The sequence below is a fragment of the Bombina bombina genome, chromosome 4 (assembly GCF_027579735.1).
Source record: "Bombina bombina isolate aBomBom1 chromosome 4, aBomBom1.pri, whole genome shotgun sequence".
In the NCBI taxonomy this organism is placed as follows: domain Eukaryota; kingdom Metazoa; phylum Chordata; class Amphibia; order Anura; family Bombinatoridae; genus Bombina; species Bombina bombina.
The window spans coordinates 108,620,496-108,641,940 of NC_069502.1; the positions used below are offsets into that span (position 1 = coordinate 108,620,496).

Below are 21,445 nucleotides of genomic sequence, written 5' to 3' on the forward strand. Positions count from 1 at the left end.
ACTTTCATTAAGGCTAGACCTTCTGTCGCAAGGTCCATTTTTCCATCAGGATCTCAAATCATTAATTTGAAGGTATGGAAATTAAACGCCTAGTGCTTAGTCATAGAGGTTTTGTGACTCAGTGATTAATACTATGTTACAGACTCGTAAATCTGTTTCTAGGAAGATTTATTATCGAGTTTGGAAGACTTATATTTCATGGTGTTCTTCTCATAAATTCTCCTGGCATTCTTTTAGAATTCCTAGAATTTTACAGTTTCCTCAGGATGGTTTGGATAAAGGTTTGTCTGCAAGTTCCTTGAAGGGACAAATCTCCGCTCTCTCTGTTTTATTTCACAGAAAGATTGCTAAGCTTCCTGATATTCACTGTTTTGTACAGGCTTTGGTCTGTATCAAGCCTGTCATTAAATCAATCTCTCCTCCTTGGAGTCTTAATTTGGTCTTGAAGGCCTTACAGGCTCCTCCTTTTGAGCCTATGCATTCTTTGGACATTAAACTACTTTCTTGGAAAGTGTTGTTCCTTTTGGCCATCTCTTCTGCTAGAAGAGTTTCTGAATTATCTGCTCTTTCTTGTGAATCTCCTTTTCTGGTTTTCCATCAGGATAAGGCAGTTTTGCGGACTTCATTTAAATTCTTACCTAAGGTTGTGAATTCTAACAACATTAATAGAGAAATTGTTGTCCCTTCTTTGTGTCCTAATCCTAAGAATTCGTTGGAGAAATCCTTGCATTCTTTGGATACGGTAAGAGCTTTGAAATATTATATTGAAGCTACTAAAGATTTCAGGAAGACTTTTAGTCTATTTGTTATCTTTTCTGGTTCTAGGAAAGGTCAGAAGGCTTCTGCCATTTCCTTGGCATCTTGGTTAAAGCTTTTGATTCATCAGGCTTATTTGGAGTCGGGTCAGGTACCGCCTTAGAGAATTACAGCTCATTCTATTAGATCAGTCTCCACGTCGTGGGCTTTTAAGAATGAAGCTTCAGTTGATCAGATTTGCAAAGCAGCAACTTGGTCTTCTTTGCATACATTTACTAAATTCTACCGTTTTGATGTATTTGCTTATTAGGAAGCAGTTTTTGGTAGAAAAGTTCTTCAGGCAGCTGTTTCAGTTTGATTCCTCTGCTTATGTTTTAAGTTTTTTTCTTTCATTTATGATAAAAACTTATTTTTTTGGTTGTGGATTTAATTTTCTCAGCGGAAAATGGCTGTTATTATTTTATCCCTACCTCTCTAGTGACTCTTGTGTGGAGTTCCACATCTTGGGTATTTCTATCCCATACGTCACTAGCTCATGGACTCTTGCCAATTACATGAAAGAAAACATAATTTATGTAAGAACTTACCTGATAAATTCATTTCTTTCATATTGGCAAGAGTCCATGAGACCGACCCTTTTTATGTGGTTATGATTTTTTTGAATAAAGCACAATTATTTCCAAATTTCTTTGTTGATGCTTTTTACTCCTTTCTTTTTCACCTCTCTACTTGGCTATTCATTAAACTGAATTGTGGGTGGGGTGAGGGGTGTATTTATAGGCAATATGAGGTTTGGGAAACTTTGCCCCTCCTGGTAGGATTGTATATCCCATACGTCACTAGCTCATGGACTCTTGCCAATATGAAAGAAATGAATTTATCAGGTAAGTTCTTACATAAATTATGTTTTTTTCTAATTCCTCTGACAATTAGAATTACATACGCCAGACTTACGAAATCTAACATTGCTACTCTTTATATAGTGATTGTTTGATCAATGTAATAGTTCATGTATATCTGTCCCTAACTGAGATCATCCTTTTTTGTTTTGATTGATATAGTAAAGTTTACATCACTGCAAGTAAAATGTAGTTCTAGTCAGGTACCGCATTGGACACCCTTAAGTCATACATGTTAACTAATAACACACATATTGCTATGATTACTCAACTTTTAGAAATAATCATTTTAATTACACAAATCAATATGTCTTCTAATGCATGTCATACTTTCTCATGATCCAGGAAAGCCATTTGAAAACACAATGATCATAAATGCAGCAGTTGCAAACATAATTGTATCTATTGTACTTGGTCATCGCTTTGAATATAAGGATCCACTATTCCTGAGACTAATGAGCATCATAAATGAAAATATAAGGCTTGTGGGAAGTCCAATGGTAATGGTGAGTGTTCTTTTGTTATTTTTCTTTGGTGACTTTTATTCTGCTGTGAAAACAGAGTAAAGAATGAATGGGATATTGTAATGCAGTCATGTTATTTTTGCACGCTTAAAGTGTTGAACCAGGGAAGTAGACAAACAAGTAGATATATATAACAAGTATGCAAAATACTTGGTTGCTTGCGTTGATTGTAAACTTCAGTATATGGGACTCACCAACACGTATTCGTGAACATCTGTCCAATATCAAAAATGGTGCTCTGTTTACTCCACTGGTTCAACACTTTAAGAGGTCAAATCAGAAAAGAGCGGGTAGCTTTAGATGGACCATTATAGAAGAATTGAAGTTACAAAACAGGGGAAGTGTCACAGATAATCTCCTAGCAAAGAGGGAAGTCTAACGGATGCACAAATTAAGCACTAGAATACTGTATGGTCTAAATTCAAAATCGGATTTGATCAATTTTTGGTGTTTAGATTTCACTGGTGTTTATATATATATATATATATATATAGAAATGTCCAGCAAAGTGCACTCCAGATCCTATATGTATGAGCCTTGGGTGCTTAGAGCCACAATAATAATACCATCAAAACAAGCAGCACTCCAAAGGTCTTATATCCATTTGTCACCTTTATTAACTTAATAAAGGTGACATATGGATATAAGACCTTTGGAGTGCTGCTTGTTTTGATGGTATATATATATATATATATATATATATATATATATATATATATATATATATATAGTCCTTTAAAGACTGGCATACACCTTTTCAATGCCAACCTACCGGTGTCAGTAATTTTACACCAACCTATCTAGACTTCCAGAACTCGTCAATATCCCCATATGGGAAGCTAACAGATAGACACTCTTGGAACCTAAAAACACACCTTTATTGCAATTATATAAAATACACCCTAACATTTCAACTTACACATTATCAAATTTGCTTTTGGTAACTAGCTGAAAACATTGGGTAATCCAATGACAAGATACCTATATATGCAGCCACCAATCAGCAGCTAGGGCACAGTAGTGCATTGCTGTTTCTGAGCCTACCTAGGTTTGCTTTTCAACAAATGAAACCAAGAGAAATAAAAAAATGTGATAATAGTAGTAAATTGTCTAAAAGTACATGCTCTATATGAATCTCTAAAGTTGAATTTTGATTGAAATGTCCCTTTAATATATGCAGTTTTAATATTTAGACTTCTAGCTGTACTTCTGATTCATAAACATTTATGGTAATTTTTTTGTCCATTGGAAGTTATACAACACATACCCATCGTTGATGCGTTGGTTTCCTGGAAGTCATAAAACAGTTCATAGAAATGTAACTGAGATGAATACATTTGTACGAGAAGTGTTTACAAAGCAAAAAGATCAACTGGACATAAACGACCAAAGAAATCTTATTGATGTTTTTCTTGTCAAGCAACAAGAGGTACTGTAATATTTCTATGAATTATGTTCCCATACATTTTATTACCACAAAGCAGCCATTTTACAAAATATAAATTTCATGTTTCAGGAAAAACCTGCTGGATTATATTTCCATAACGAGAACCTAACAAGTGTTGTGACTAATTTGTTTGCTGCTGGAATGGAGACAACTTCTACAACTCTTAGGTGGGGCCTTCTGCTAATGATGAAATACCCAGACATACAAAGTAAGAATTTGTTTTTAAATAGATTTATTTTTCTGAAACTACATCCATAGAAAATACATAGTAAACCATATAAAGAGACAGTAAAGTCAAAATTATACTTTCATGATTCAGATAGAGCATGCAATTGAAACAACTTTCCAATTCACTTCTGTTATCAAATTTGCTTTGTTCTCTTGATATCTTTTATTGAAGAGTAAAACTAGGTTGGCTCATAAGAGCTCAGGACTGTGCACGTGTCTTTAGTATTCTATGGTAGCAGAGTTTTGCAACATTGAATAATAAAGCAATAAATAATGTTGCAAAACATGCTGCCTGCCATAGAGTACTAAAGACACGTGCACAGTCCTGAGCTCTTGTGAGCCTACCTAATTTTACTCTTCAATAAAAGATACTGGGCAATATAACAAGTCGCGCGGCAAATCTGTTTCTCGCAATTGCGAAAACACTGTGCGCGTCATGGCTTTTTTTCGCATTTGGGGTTGCGCAGGTATAACTTATTTTCTGTTTGAAAAAAAGTAAACATACATTGGTTGCCAAATAACAATATTGACCAAAGTTCAATGAGATAACATTTTCAAATAATATAAAAAAGGATGAAAGACACAATAAAGGCTTCTGAAATCTCTATTTTATAATAATAATAGTATGTTATGTGCGTGACTATGGCAATGGTAAAGGTGTGACAGTCACATTTGCAGCCTCTTTTGGGCCCAATGATTAATAATAAACTGTGAAGTAGATAATACTAAGTAGAAATTTAAATAACTGGATTGCTAATATGGTAAGGCAAAGCAGTAATAACAGAAATAAAATATAAGTAGAATCTATCAGCGGGTAAGCACCGCTTGAGGTAATACACTATAGACTGAATTGTAGTATATATTAGTGGAGGAAGAGCCACAAAAATATAAAAATATATAAAAAGACTTAGAGGTCAAATAATACCCCAATCCATAGCCAAGTGGAGATTAAATAATATTGGAGTATATAGCAAACTAAAGAGCCCTAAAACATATAAGGATCAAAAAGGACAAGCTAACCTATGTTTCAATAATAGCAATACAGGGAGTGCAGAATTATTAGGCAAATGAGTATTTTGACCACATCATCCTCTTTATGCATGTTGTCTTACTCCAAGCTGTATAGGCTCGAAAGCCTACTACCAATTAAGCATATTAGGTGATGTGCATCTCTGTAATGAGAAGGGGTGTGGTCTAATGACATCAACACCCTATATCAGGTGTGCATAATTATTAGGCAACTTCCTTTCCTTTGGCAAAATGGGTCAAAAGAAGGACTTGACAGGCTCAGAAAAGTCAAAAATAGTGAGATATCTTGCAGAGGGATGCAGCACTCTTAAAATTGCAAAGCTTCTGAAGCGTGATCATCGAACAATCAAGCGTTTCATTCAAAATAGTCAACAGGGTCGCAAGAAGCGTGTGGAAAAACCAAGGCGCAAAATAACTGCCCATGAACTGAGAAAAGTCAAGCGTGCAGCTGCCAAGATGCCACTTGCCACCAGTTTGGCCATATTTCAGAGCTGCAACATCACTGGAGTGCCCAAAAGCACAAGGTGTGCAATACTCAGAGACATGGCCAAGGTAAGAAAGGCTGAAAGACGACCACCACTGAACAAGACACACAAGCTGAAACGTCAAGACTGGGCCAAGAAATATCTCAAGACTGATTTTTCTAAGGTTTTATGGACTGATGAAATGAGAGTGAGTCTTGATGGGCCAGATGGATGGGCCCGTGGCTGGATTGGTAAAGGGCAGAGAGCTCCAGTCCGACTCAGACGCCAGCAAGGTGGAGGTGGAGTACTGGTTTGGGCTGGTATCATCAAAGATGAGCTTGTGGGGCCTTTTCGGGTTGAGGATGGAGTCAAGCTCAACTCCCAGTCCTACTGCCAGTTTCTGGAAGACACCTTCTTCAAGCAGTGGTACAGGAAGAAGTCTGCATCCTTCGAGAAAAACATGATTTTCATGCAGGACAATGCTCCATCACACGCGTCCAAGTACTCCACAGCGTGGCTGGCAAGAAAGGGTATAAAAGAAGAAAATCTAATGACATGGCCTCCTTGTTCACCTGATCTGAACCCCATTGAGAACCTGTGGTCCATCATCAAATGTGAGATTTACAAGGAGGGAAAACAGTACACCTCTCTGAACAGTGTCTGGGAGGCTGTGGTTGCTGCTGCACGTAATGTTGATGATGAACAGATCAAAACACTGACAGAATCCATGGATGGCAGGCTTTGAGTGTCCTTGCAAAGAAAGGTGGCTAAATTGGTCACTGATTTGTTTTTGTTTTGTTTTTGAATGTCAGAAATGTATATTTGTGAATGTTGAGATGTTATATTGGTTTCACTGGTAAAAATAAATAATTGAAATGGGTATATATTTGTTTTTTGTTAAGTTGCCTAATAATTATGCACAGTAATAGTCACCTGCACACACAGATATCCCCCTAAAATAGCTATAACTAAAAACAAACTAAAAACTACTTCCAAAACTATTCAGCTTTGATATTAATGAGTTTTTTGGGTTCATTGAGAACATGGTTGTTGTTCAATAATAAAATTAATCCTCAAAAATACAACTTGCCTAATAATTCTGCACTCCCTGTATGTACAAGGAACATGTATTATGGTATTTTTATCTAAACCATCTCACACAAATAAGCCAAGAAGAAAACATTCTGATCGTGAATATGAAGCGGTTTCCCACTATGTGGCATTGAGAGGAAATGAATGCCTACATTAGCTTTGGAGTTGGCTGGCATTTAAATGCTACATGTCAGGGCATAAATGAGATGGGCTAGAGATCCCCATTTAAACTCTTGCTATACCTGTTTATGTTGGCACGTTGCGTGTATCTTGTGTGTTTCACGTGTCACAAACAAAATGGTTCTGAACCGCCAACTCCTGAAGAATAATACTAACGCTCCAGGTTATGTAAATCATACCTCTCAATCTCCTAATCAGCTCAGATTTTTAATTTAAAACTTGTCTGTGGGCTAAATATGTGATTATAGTAAAATAACACTGCATACTTGCGTTTATGAGCCATTTATATGTGATTCATGGGACTCTTACATCCATCACAACAAAGCTAAAGGTGGCTAAGTGAAAGGGCGTATGTAGTTCTGATTGTAAACGTGTATCTCCCCCTCCCAACCTCATATCTGATCTGGTAGTGAGATAAAATATAAAAAGAGCAATAAACTGTCCCCTTTTTTAATTTGAGGCTTCCTGAAACTGGCTCCTCCAATCCACACAGTAAGGAATACCCCAGAGCTGGATCCTGGCGATTTCAGGGCATTTCCCATGCGGTCTGCAAGTAGGTCGGCCACATCTCCCCCTCCGTCTGCAAAGGACCCGTTCAGCTTAGGAAGTGCTGACATACATAGCAGGGTCTGCTGGTTGTTCACGGCTCCTCCGCATTGCTGACCCGTGTAGGCTCCTTCCGGCTTTTCGGCCTGCATCTCAGTCTGCGTTAGGCTTTTGCTATTTGGCAGTAAAGAGGTAGTGATGGTGTCCGGTCCAGACGAATACACCATTGGCAAGGAGTTGTCCCGATCACTTACTGATTTACATACTAAGATGAGATCGTTAAAGCTACCATCAATTTTGGTCTCCAAGACCTGCAGTAGAGTTCTTAGCACTGTATGTAGCTCTTCCATTTTGACAGGCATTGGTAGAGAGAGCAGTCTATAGTGTAACTGAAGTACCCGGGTTACCGGGGGGTGCCGGAGTTCTCGAGTAGTTCACCTCCCGAGGCCCCGGCGGTCCGATTCAGGACTCGATAGTTTAATGCAGGTTATCCTGATGACTTCTAGTTGCAGCCCAGATGCAAGTTTGTTAATCCCATCAGATTAGTTGAGGCATAAGCTCATATATTTGAAGACAATCAGTAAATTTAATGAATTTGAGCAGGAGCCTCTGAAGATGCGACCGAGCGCCATCTCTGCCCGGATACGCCCCCGGTATAACTTATTTTGCACGTGCGTTAACCCACGTAAGTCAATGGAGAAGAAAAATAGAAAACAAAACCCTAATCTGTTGCGCAAAGTCCATGATGTATGCTCCTCGAATAGTGTACATGAAAATGCGATTATTTCATATTGCAAAATTGTTTTGTTAATGGAATATGTTCTATTTATTTATAAATAAATATTTCTCTATATATGTGATTTTTGGACAGATATATCTATTTATAGCAAGATATGAATATATATATATATATATATATATATATAAACTTCCAAAGGAATCCCACACTCACTGCTTTACCTCAGCCTCCGGGGTGCACTTAAACCATTGATATACAGAGTAAATAAGAAAGGCACTCTCCGTATAATTAGTAATATAACTTTACTTGGGTGAACGTTTTCGGGGTTGCCCCCGTCCTCAGACCTTGTCTGAGGACGGTCTGAGGACGGGGGCAACCCCGAAAACGTTCACCCAAGTAAAGTTATATTACAAATTATACGGAGAGTGCCTTTCTTATTTACTCTGTATATATATATATATATATATATATATATATATAGAGAGAGAGAGAGAGAGAGAGAGAGAGAGAGAGAGAGAGATCTCAAGATCTATATGCTAATATCTCTTTGAAAAATAATCTGAGTTAGTTTAATGTACTGAAAGTGATTGTAAATCCTAGTGTTTGTGAAACGCTAGGATTTACAATTGGAACAAATAAAGGGGACTTTCAGTCAGTATAAAATACTTAATGTTGAAAGCTACTTTTATCAGAAGCGTTCGCTGCACTGAGCTGCTCAGGATGCCCATGGCAGAACGCTGTTTTGATGAGATATGATGTTTCCACCTCTTAGCCAATAGCCGTGCGGGTTATTCGGCTTGTCGCTGGCCCACACGGCTGTTTGCTAAGAGGTGGAAACGCCACCTCGCAGCAAACAGTGTTCTGCCATGGGCGGCCTGAGCAGCTCAGTGCGGCGAACGCTTCAAACAAATAAAGGAACTTTCCGCCTGAAGTATTTTATATTTCATGACTGAAAGTCCCCTTTATTTGTTCCAATGGTGAATCCTAGCGTTTCACAAACACTAGGATTTACAATCACTTTAAGATTGTAATGTGAAAGCGTTTCATTCCCTCCATAGTTAAATGCCCGTTTCTCTATGTATATGTATGTATGTCCAATGTAAAATCTCTGCGTCTGCTTTTTTTTCCCTAACACCCGAGATCTCCTATCCTTTAGCCCTTATAACTTTTGTGTGCAATATATTTTTAAAGTAATTTTTATTAGACAGTGTTAATATGAGTGTAACTGTACTTTGTAATATATTTTTGAAGTGTTTCATGAAACTTTTATGTTGCGGAAAACTGTTAACTACAGCTCTTCGAGCGCGGAAAGGATTTTTGCATAAAAGGCAAATGCCCGTGCAATCGTGATTTTTCAAGACTTGCAATATCTGCGCAACCGAAATTGATTGCGAAAAGACCATATCGCGCATGGAAAACTCATACCGCGCAACTTGTAATATTGCCCACTAAGATCAAATTTGATAACAGAAGTAAATTGGGAAGTTGTTTAAAATTGCTCTATCTGAATCATGAAAGTTTAATTTTGACTTTACCTTTTCTTTTTACAATACCATCTCAGAGTTTACAAATTCTTTAAGGGAGTTGTTGCGGTCTGGGCAGAAGATGATTAAATAATTTATACCATAACTCTTATTCCTCTGGGTTAATGACAAGTTAATAGTTTTTTTCCTTATCCACCTTACTAAAAGGGCACTAAGTGATTTGGTAATCAATTTCAATGGTCTTATATATTATGACTCATGCATTTATTAAATTATTAAATCATTTAGCCCCCCTTTTTTTCTCTATCTAGAGTTTAGCTTTAGTATTAAGCTTTTATTATGTGTTAATAGACTAAGGACAACACACACACACTACATTCTTTTAGCAACATGTTTGCTTTTTTAATTGTCACTACTTATAAAAGTTTTTAACTTTTTCGGTCTAGCAAGGGTTAATCCATTTGTAGCTCAGGTATAAATGGGTTTCTCAGGCTGGACCACATCAGTCTATGAATAAGCGCCACCAGGGGGCGTGAAATGCGTAAGACTTGATTTGTTTGTCTTGTACTTGTCTCTACCCCCATCTGGGGGCTATGTTTTAAGGATTTTTCAATAAATTGTATTTTTTTATATCAATACCAACTTGTAGTGCCTGCTTCTCTGTGTGCCTCGTTCTGTATTTTGCGGCTGGATCCGCCGCTGCTACGGCACTCCGGGCCCTCTAGGAAGCAAACCATTCTAATTTCTCTGTTGCACGAACCAGTAGTTCAACCGTATTCCGGACACCCCTCCAGATTTAATAGTTTACCTGCAGGTTCTTAAACAGAATAAGGTGGTAAAATAAAAATGAGACTTAGCTAAGTAACAACATTGTATGTGTTGATTCATTGGTTTAAGAATTTTACATAGGTGTCAGCTTTCATGCAGGGGTTTGTTTATATTACCTGGTATGTTTACATCTGCAATAGTATCTAGGTGCATGTAAATTTAGCCTTATTTTTTTTTTTTTTGCTTTTTCTATTAAAGAAAATGTACAAAATGAAATTGACAGAGTGATTGGATCAGCCCAGCCTCAGACAGAGCACCGGAAACAAATGCCCTATACAGATGCTGTTATTCATGAAATTCAAAGATTTGCTAATATATTACCGATTAACCTTCCACATGCAACTACACAAGATATCTCATTTAAGGGCTATTTTCTTCCAAAGGTTTGTGAATAATGTAATTTTTATAACTCTCATTTTACCCTATCTATCATCTGTCTGTCTGTCCGTCTGTCTATCAATTTAGTAATGAAGAAACAACTGTAATTGCATAATACACATTCTGTACTTCTGGACCCCATTCAAGCCATTATAATTTCTGCGTAAAAACAATATCGGCTAGATTATGAGTTTTGTGGTAAGGAGAAAAAGCAGCGTTAACAGGTCCTAAGGCTGCTTTTTTACGCCCGCTGCTATTACGAGTTTTGTAGGTACAGCTGTCCCGCACACTTTTTTGGCCTTACCACAAATCAACTTACACAATTTGCGTATAGTCTATTTTCAATGGAACTTCCATAGCGCCGGTATTATGAGCTTGTCCTGGAAGGCCAAAAAGTGAGCGGTACACCCTATCCTGCAAGATTCGTAACGCATTTTAAAGTCAGTAGTTATGAGTTTTACGCTACAAAGCTGTAACATAAAACTCATAACTAAAGTGCTAAAAAGTACACTAACACCCATAAACTACCTATTAATCCCTAAACTGAGGCCCTCCCGCATTGCAAACACTATAATAAAATGTTAACCCCTAATCTGCTGCTCCGGACATCGCCACCACTAGAATAAACATATTAACCCCTAAAACGCTGCACTCCTGCCTCACAAACATTAGTTAAATATTATTACAGTGGCGTCACTAGGGGGGTTTTATTGAAATTCAAAGAAATACAATGTTGAGATGCATAGATTATTTTATTAGAGGATGGCATTTGTGAACATTAGTGGGACTGGGGAAGTTGAAGACACACAATTTTTTTGCCCCTTGAGCCAGTGCTGCAATTTCAACAAATAGTTTTCCTGGCTGCTTTTGCTTGTTTGTACTTTGCTCCTCCCCTGCCCAATTTCACTATGAATGTTGTGGGTGTGCCGTGGGGCTTGCAAAGTGGCGCTGCTAGCCTAAACCTGCCTGCCTATCTGTGCTCACTGCTCAGTGACATGCGGCCCAGGGCTGTGCACTGACAGACTTGGAACAGAGTCAGAGAGCAGAATTTTCATAGTTTGCGCGCCTAAACCTTTTCTTCAGTGATTTATTTTAGAGTGCTCTGTTTATCTTTCATTTAATGTTCTGCTGAGCCAGGGAGCAGCTCTAGACATGAGCTTCATAATTAATGCAGTGCAGTTTACATATTTTGTATGTGTGTGTCTGAGTTTTTGTGTGTCTCAGTGTTTTTGTGTGTGTGTCTGAGTGTGTTTCTGAGTGATTGTGTGTGCATCTGAGTATGTTTTTAAGTGTGTCTGAGTGTTTGTATGTGTGTTTGCCTGTGTTTTTGTGTGTGTCTGCTTTCTGGGGGGGTGACACCATGACTTACCGCACCGGGTGACACCAACCCTAGTGACGCCACTGTATTATTAACCCCTAATCTGCCGTCCCTAACATCGCCGCCACCTACCTACATGTATTAACCCCTAATCTGCCGTCCCCAACATTGCCGCCACTATACTAAAGTTATTAACCCCTAACTAACCCTAACCCCCCTAACCTAAATATAATTAAAATAAATCTAAATAAAACCTACTATTATTACCTAAATTATTCCTATTTAAACCTAAATACTTACCTATAAAATAAACCCTAAGCTAGCTACAATATAACTAATAGTTAAATTGTATTATTTATTTATAAAATATTTTACCAGGAAGGATACATTGAGATTTCTCTCGTTTTCAAGTATGTCCTGGGTCCATAAAACATTGCATTGATACAATAGGGTACAATAAAATACAAAAACAATATTTATACATAATATTTGCAAAATTTAACATAGAATAGGTAGGAAATATATAATCAACCATGACAGGTGCATTCTGTTTTGAGATATGCAGAGAGGGATCTCTTAAAAGATTTTAGTCTTGGGGAATATTTTAAAGTGTGCTGGAGGTCGTTCCATAATTGAGGTGCTCTGTAGGAAAAGGAGGATCGAGCTGCTTTATTTTTGTATGGAGGCAAACTAAATAATGTGCTGGTACTGGATCGGAGGTTATGGGAGGTGGGAACAGCCGGGGAGAGCATACTGCTCAGGTAGGGTGGGAGCATCTTAGAAAAGCTCTTAAACACAAGGCTGGAAAGATGGAGGGTGCGTCTGGATTTTAAAAATGATTGAAGCTTAAATTTTTTGAAGGACCTTGTGATTTTAACCTTGGGAGGGGATTAAGTAGCCTTAATTTTGTGCATGCAGTATACTAAGCAGTGGTCACTGAAACTGTTAGGGAGAACACCTGCCTCCTAGATTCGGTCAGGGGAAGTGGAAAGAATCCAATCGAGCAGGGTGTGGTTATGGCTTTTAATGTTTATGCGAGTTGGGGAGGAGATTAATTGCGTTAGCTGCAAAGTCTTAAATGATGAGCAAGAACTATTGTTTTTAGGATTCAGCAAATCAATATTAAAATCTCCAAAGACCAAAATTTTACTTTTTGGGTTTTGAGCTATGGTTTCACTAAGGAGATAGCCTATGTCAGAAATGGAATGCACAGGGGAGCTAGGTGGACGGTAGATTCCTGCAACAATGATTGATTTACTGCACGGGATCTCAATTGTGCCAGAAAGGAAATCAAAGGTGGCAGGAGAGCTAGATTTTTGTAAGGGGGTAAACTTTATGGAATTGTCAACATAAATTACAATGCCACCTCCTCTTTTTGCTCTGTCATTTCTATGGCAAGAATACCCATGTATAGTAATGGCAGAGTCAGGTATTTTTGCGGTTAGCCATGATTCAGAGATCACAATGATTTTGGGCTTGTAATGTGAACACCAAGCTTGCAGTGCATCGGTTTTTGGTAGTAAGCTGCGGATATTACAGTGCACAAAAGAGAGGCCTTTTTTAGCTGGAAGGCTAGGAATGGCATTCGCTGGGGGACCAGGGTTAGACTCTACATCATTTGCAAGAGCAAGTAGCATAAGGAAGAGAAATTTGGACATCATTTTTGATTGGCTATAAAGTGAACGGGATACTTTATAATTTTGTGAGGTGGGGGTAGGGGGACTCTTTTTTATAACTCTCCACCAGCACTCGGCAGATAAGTTATGGCAACAGAGCAGGCCATGGTGTATGATAATTTGTTTTGCAGTTTGAGGTGCGTGCTTATGGCGGTAGTGATGTGAACAAAATTGGAGTGAGAAAAGGGTTATCACGAATAACAGTATGGTCATATTTGGATTCATGTTAGTGGTATGAGGTGTGCAGATGAAAACAAAAAACACTAATAGAAAAAAAAAAATTGATGTGTGATATATAGCTACTTGTAGGGAGAGAGGGTATGTATTCTATAGGGTTAGGTAAATGTAAGGATGTGCTGATCATTGATTGCACCTGTCATTTCAGGAGAATGAAAGTTGTGTGGGAGGCTATCTATAAATGAGCAAATGAGCTTGGGGTGGGTGGGGTGAGGGGCAGGGTGGGAAGGAAACTGTCTTCCAGAAGGATACCTGTTTCTTGCAAAGGGCAGTTTACAGCTGAGTGAAATATCCTTGTATTTTCTTGGAGTTTGGGGCTGAAATATATTTCAAATTAGGCTGTTTCTTGCAAAGGGCAGTTTACAGCTGAGTCTAGCTGTATCTAGCTTAGGGTTTATTTTTATTTTACAGGCAAGTTTGTATTTATTTTAACTAGGTAGAATAGTTACTAAATAGTTATTAACTATTTACTAACTACCTAGCTAAAATAAATACAAATTTACCTGTAAAATAAAACTTAATCTAAGTTACAATAACACCTAACACTACACTACAATTAAATAAATTACCTAAATTAAATAGAATTAACTATATTAAATACAATTACCTAAATTACATAAAAAAACAAACGCTAAATTACAGAAAATAAAAAACAAATTACAAGATCTTTAAACTAATTAAACCTAATCTAATGGCCCTATCAAAATAAAAAAAGTAAACCCAAAATTAAAAAATCCCTAGCCTAAACTAAACTACCAATAGCCCTTAAAGGGGCCTTTTGCGGGGAATTGCCCCAAAGAAATCAGCTCTTTTACTTGTATAAAAAAATACAAACAACCCCCCCAACAGTAAAACCCACCACCCACACAACCAACCCCCCAAATAAAACCCTAACTAAAAAAACCTAAGCTCCCCATTGCCCTGAAAAGGGCATTTGGATGGGCATTGCCCTTAAAAGGGCATTTAGCTCTATAGCCGCCCTAATCCCTAACCTAAAAAAAAACTCCACCCAAAAAAAACTCCACCCACCCACCCTTAAAAAATCCTAACACTAACCCCCGAAGATTCACTTACCGGGAGAAGTCTTCATCCAAGCGGCAAGATGTCCTCAATGAAGCTGGCAGAAGTGGTTCCAATCAGCCAATAGAATGCAAGCTCAATCCTATTGGCTGATTGGATCAGCCAATAGGATTGATGTTCAATCCTACTGGCTGATTGCATCAGCCAATATGATTTTTTCAACCTTAATTCTGATTGGCTGATAGAATTCTATCAGCCAATCGGAATATAAGGGACGCCATCTTGGATGACGTCATTTAAAGGAACCTTCATTCAGCAAAAAGACGTCGGAAGAAGAGGATGTTCCGCGCCGGATGTCTTGAAGATGGAACCGGTCCGCGCCGGATGGATGAAGATAGAAGATGCCGTCTGGATGCCCAGCAAAAGGTCCTTTTAAGGGCTATTGGTAGTTTAGTTTAGGCTAGGGCTTTTTTATTTTGGGTGGGCTTTTTTTATTTTGATAGGGCTATTAGATTAGGTGCAATTAGTTTAAAGATATTGTAATTTGTTTTTTATTTTCTGTAATTTAGTGTGTTTTTTTTTTTTGTAATTTAGCTAATTTTATTTAATTTAGTTAATTGTATTTAATTTAGGGAATTTATTTAATTGTAGTGTAGTGTTAGGTGTTATTGTAACTTAGGTTAGGTTTTATTTTACAGGTAAATTTGAATTTATTTTAATTAATAACTATTTAATAACTATTCTACCTAGTTAAAATAAATACAAACTTGCCTGTAAAATAAAAATAAAACCTAAGCTAGATTCAATGTAACTATTAGTTATATTGTAGCAAGCTTAGGGTTTATTTTACAGGTAAGTATTTAGTTTTAAATAGGAATAATTTAGTTAATGATAGTAATTTGTATTTAGATTTATTTAAATTATATTTAAGTTAGGGGGTGTTAGGGTTAGGGTTAGACTAAGATTAAGGGGTTAATAAATATAATATAGTGGCGGCAACGTTGGGGGCGGCAGATTAGGGGTTAATAAATGTAGGTAGGGGGCGGCGATGTTAGGGGCGGCAGATTAGGGGTTAATAATATTTCAATAGTGTTTGCGATGCGGGAGGACGGCGGTTTAGGGGTTAATATGTATATTATAGTGGCAGCGACTTTGGGGGCGGCAGATTAGGGGTTAATAAGTGTAGGTAGGTTGCGGCAACATTGGGGGCGGGAGATTAGGGGTTAATAAGTATAATGTAGGTGGCGGCGCTGTCCGGAGCAGCAGATTAGGTGTTCATAAGTATAATGTAGGTGGCGGCGATGTCCGGAGCAGCAGATTAGGGGTTAATAAGTATAATGTAGGTGTCAGCGATGTTGGGGCAGCAGATTAGGGGTTAATAAGTGTAAGATTAGGGGTGTTTAGACTCGGGGTTTATGTTAGGGTGTTAGATGTAAACATAAAATGTGTTTCCCCATAGGAATCAATGGGGCTGCGTTACTGAGCTTTACGCTGCTTTTTGGCAGGTGTTAGACTTTTTTTCAGCCGGCTCTCCCTATTGATGTCTATGGGGAAATCGTGCACGAGCACGTACAACCAGCTCACCGCTGACTTAAGCAGCGCTGTTATTGGAGTGCAGTATGGAGCACAATTTTGCTCTACGCTCACTTCTTGCCTTTGAACGCCGGGTTTTAGAAAACCTGTAATACCAGCGCATTTTCCTGAGCCTGCTCTATTAGCAAAGTGATTGATTACCTCAGAACGCAAGCTCATTTACATCTGTTCCTAAAAGGCCAAGTAAAACAGTACAGGAACATGGATTCTTCAAGGCTTTTCAAAAGATTTGTCCCTGAACTGCTCTTGCAAAATATTATAAATTGTGCAAACAAAATACAGTTTTGAACGATTTTAAATAATTGCTGTAAATGCTATGGGTTTCATGTCCCAAATGTTTGTTGCAGTTATGCATCTCTATATGGAAGCATTATTAAAGGGACATGAAACACAAAGTGTTTTCTTTCATTATTCAAATAGAGAATACAATTTTAAAAACATTTCCATTTAACTTTGTTTTTATGTTATTCTTTGTTGAAGAAATACCAAGGTAGGTAGTGTGCACATGCCTGAAGCATTACATGACAGGAAATAGTATTGCTATCTAGTGCTCTTGCTAATGTATAACATTGTTGCAAAATTGCCATATATTACTGCAGGCATGTGCACACTCCCGAGCTTACATCCCTGCTTTTTAACAAAGGATAACTAGAAAACGAAGACAATTTGGTAATAGAAGTACATTGGAACATTGTATGTTCTATCTGAATCATGGAAGAAAAATTTGGGGTTTATGTCCCTTTAAAGCAAATCATTTCTCATTATATTGTTGTACTGCATTTATACAATGCAATGTTATAAGTAAAGGTTAGCGGCAATCCAAAATAGTATACCTATAAAAGACTCATATTAATGTTCGGCTAAACCACCAGTAAAATCACACATATTTTATCCCTTCTAGGGGACTTACGTCATTCCTATGCTGGCATCAGTACTGCAAGATGAGGCTCACTTTGAGAAACCACATGAGTTTTATCCGCAGCACTTCCTTGATTCAGAGGGGAACTTTGTGAAGAATGAAGCGTTCATGCCTTTTTCAGCAGGTATTGCAACTCTAAAGATTTGCTTTAAAGAATGTTTTTAACAGGATTTGTTTTTACATTGTTGCATACTCATTTTTAAAAAAATAATTTCCCCACCATTCTATTTAAAAAGTATAATTTGATGACACCCATGAAGCATTGCCTTTGTACAAAAGAACATGGCTCTTTGGTGCAGGGGTGGCCAATATGACACTCATAGCAAGTTTCCTGACACTTTGGGGCCGAATTATTAAAGGGACAGTCTACTCCAGAATTGTTATTGTTTAAAAAGATAGATAATCCCTTTATTACCCATTCCCCTGTTTTACATAACCAACACGGTTATATTTATATACTTTTTACCTCTGTGATTACCTTGTATCCAAGCCTTTGCAGACTGCCCCCTTATTTCAGTTCTTTTGAGAGACTTACATTTAGCCAATCAATGCCTTCTAACTTGTAAATTCACGGGTGTGGTCACAATGTTATCTGTATGGCTTACATGAATTTACGCCCTCTAGCTGTGAAAAACTGCCAAATGCATTGAAATAAGGGGCGGCCTTCAAGGTTTTAGAAATTAGCATATGAGTCTATCTAGTTTTAGCTTTCAACAAAGAATACCAAGAGAACAAAGCAAATTTGATGATAAAAGTGAATTGGAAAGTTGTTTAAAGGGACATAATACTCATATGCTAAATCACTTGAAACTAATGCAGTATAACTGTAAAAAGCTGACAGGAAAATATCACCTGAGCATCTCTATGTAAAAAAGGAAGATATTTTACCTCACAATCTCCTCAGCTCAGCAGAGTAAGTTCTGTGTAAAAAGTTATACTCAGCTGCTCCCAGCTGCAGGTAAAAAAAAAAAAAAAAATGAAGAAATGAACAGCAGCCAATCAGCAGTGCTGAGGTCATGAACTCTTACTGTGATCTCATGAGATTTGACTTAACTCTCATGAGATTTCATAGTAAGCTTCCTTTACCTGATTGGTTAAATAATATGAGAGTTCACGAGGCTCATCCCCTAAGCTGTCCTAGGACAGACATACTAAAATGCTGCTTAGAAATCCTTTACAATGGGAGGTGGCTACTGAGGAACTTTTGAGGTAAAATATCTTTCTTTTTTACATAGAGATGTTCCAGAGATATTTTCTAGTCAGCTTTTTACAGCTATGCTGCATCACTTTCAAGTGTTTAAACATTTGGGTATTATGGCCTTTTAAAATTGCATGTCCTATCTGAATCGTGAAAGTTTAATTTTGATTAGACTGTCCCTTTAATCTGAGAATGCAGCAGTTTCCGTGCGAATTGTAAGGCTCGCTGGAAACATAAGTTAAGAAGCAGCCATCTTAAGACCGCTGCTCCTTAACTTATCCGCCACCTCTTAGGCCAAAGACAGCAATCATCCCTTTCAGATATGATTGGGATGATTGACACCTCCTGCTAGCGGCCGATTGGCTGCAAATGTTGGGCGGACATGATCCGCTACAGCGGATTATGTCCGCTCGCATTTTAATAAATCAGCCTCTTTGTCTCTGGGCTAGCACCATAATGCTTGTACCACCTGATTTTATGGGCTGCAGCTCTAGTGCTATAATAATTGATCTTAGGAATCCATAATATATTTATAGTGTATATGTTATGTATGTATGTGTGTGTATATATATATATATATATATATATATATATATTATATATATATAGATCTGGAAACATTTAAGAGACCACTGAAACTTTGTTTCTCTGGTTTATTCTATAAACTACTGACTACATTTCTCCCAATTTTTAAATAAATATATTGTCATTAAGAGCATTTATTTGGAAAACTGGTCAAAATATCAAAAAATAGATATGCAAAGAAAACAAGTTCATATTCATTTTTAAACAACAGAATACTAATGTTTTAACTTAGCAATAGTTCAGAAGACAATATTTGGTGTTGCCTGTCTTGGCCTGCTCTACACCGGTCTTTCACATTGCTTTTGGGTGACTTTATGACACTCCAGGCACAAAAATGCAAGCAGCTCGGCTTTGTTTGATGGCTTGTGACCATCCATCTTCCTCTTGATCACATTCCAGAGGTTTTCAATGGGGTTCAGGTCTGGAGATTGGGCTGGCCATGACATTGTCTTAATCTGCTGGTCCTCCATCCACACCTTTATTGACCTGGCTGTGTGGCATGCAGCATTGTCCTGCTGGAAAAAACAATCCTCAGAGCTGGGAACATTGTGAGAGCAGAAGGAAGCAAGTTTTCTTCCAGGATAATATTTTACGTGGCTTGATTCATGCGTCCTTCCCAATGATAAATCTGTCCCATTCCAGCTCATCTTCTCTGAGTCCAATTTTCAGCTTTGTCCAACACCTGGTCATCTAATGGTTAGATGGAGACCTGGAGAGGCCTAAAAGCATAGTGTCTTGCACCCACTGTGAAATTTGGTGGAGGATAGGTGATGATCTGGGGGTGCTTCAGCAAGGCTAGAATCGGGCAGATTTATCTTTGTGAAGGACGCATAAATCAAGCATTTTTTGTTATTTTGAACTGTTGTCATATTCTGCAAATAAATGTGACAATATTTTTATTTGGAATTTGGGAGAAATATTGTAATTAGTTTATAGAATGTTCATTTTACTTAAACACATACATATAAATAGTAAAACCGGAGGAACTGATAAATTTGCAGTGGCCTCTTCCATATATAGATTTAAAAAAAAAAAAATCTACCATGGGCATTTGAAACAATTTTTTGAAGATTATCACTAATTTGAGTGCACACTTTTGAAAGGATTTGCCACCTTATATTTTGGGTAACCTGTTTATTCTGTGGTACCGATAAAATGAGAGAAACGTTCTTTAAACTAGGTTCCTCGCCTTACCCACAATATGAGGTTTCTCATCATTAAACAAATATAGATATGACTCTTGGAAATCGAAAGTACAGAGTTATACTGATTTATTGTATTCTTTTTTTTTTTCTTTTCAAATTGCTTATTGCCTTATTTTTTGTATTAGGACGAAGAATTTGTGCCGGAGAGAATTTAGCCAAAATGGAACTTTTCCTGTTCTTTACAAAGCTGCTGCAGAAGTTCACATTCCGCCCCCCTTCAGGCGCTCCTGACCTCGACCTCACTGCAGCTGTTGGCTTCACTACACCTCCCTTAGTCCATGAAATGTGTGCTTTGCTTCGCACCTAGAATGCGGCTAAAAATGCATAAATAACAAGTTATGCTGTTATATTCCTACGTTAGGTCAAATTTACACAAAATAAATTGCCTTTTTTCCCCCATGTTAATCTCTAGCTATGCAGTAGAGTGCCTTATTTTATTAGGATTGTCATTTTTTTGTTAAATAATGTTTTGTATAAGCAAAGAATACCACAGCATAGTCTAAATTTCATAAAGAGTGTTAGAGTAAATAAGTAATGGTATAATCTAAGCTACAGTCATTGAAGAAGCTATGGGCAATACAATTGCAAAAATAGAGTTGGTATTAAAAAAATGTGAATATCAATATACACAACAAGCGGTGCTTACCCAAACAGTGCTCAAATGCCGGCTTCTTCTGCGTGTGTTCGGCGTTGCTTCAGCGTGTGCACCAGTCCAACAACTCCCCCACGATCCTCCACAGGAGCCAGGAAGTGCGTCTCTGTATCAGACGCCACAGGAACAAACACTTGAGAAAGACAGTTCCGGCTAACTAGGAAGACGCTCCAAACAGTGGTAAGTAAATTCAAAAGATTTCTTTATTCAAAGCACTGTGCACTAAAAACAAAGAGCGGACAATAGCTAGAAATGACCTCCACCCAAATCAAGTAGTGGTCACATAAAGGCAGTAACAGCAGACGCGTTTCATGCGGGTCCACCGCACTTGATCACTGCTTGGTGATCAAGTGATCAAGTGCGGTGGACCCGCATGAAACGCGTCTGCTGTTACTGCCTTTATGTGACCACTACTTGATTTGGGTGGAGGTCATTTCTAGCTATTGTC

General features: G+C 37.8%; 1 protein-coding gene across 1 annotated transcript in view; it reads left to right on the top strand.

The window, feature by feature from the left end:
* LOC128656941 (uncharacterized) overlaps positions 1 to 20,756 on the top strand; it is a 239,146-nt gene extending 218,390 nt beyond the window's left edge. Inside the window, 6 exon segments of the mRNA XM_053711133.1 lie at positions 2,001 to 2,161; positions 3,432 to 3,608; positions 3,696 to 3,834; positions 10,415 to 10,599; positions 17,340 to 17,481; positions 20,471 to 20,756. Coding sequence (XP_053567108.1) covers positions 2,001 to 2,161; positions 3,432 to 3,608; positions 3,696 to 3,834; positions 10,415 to 10,599; positions 17,340 to 17,481; positions 20,471 to 20,652 — 986 coding nt within the window. The 3' untranslated portion in view covers positions 20,653 to 20,756.
* The last annotated feature ends 689 nt before the right edge of the window (positions 20,757 to 21,445 follow it).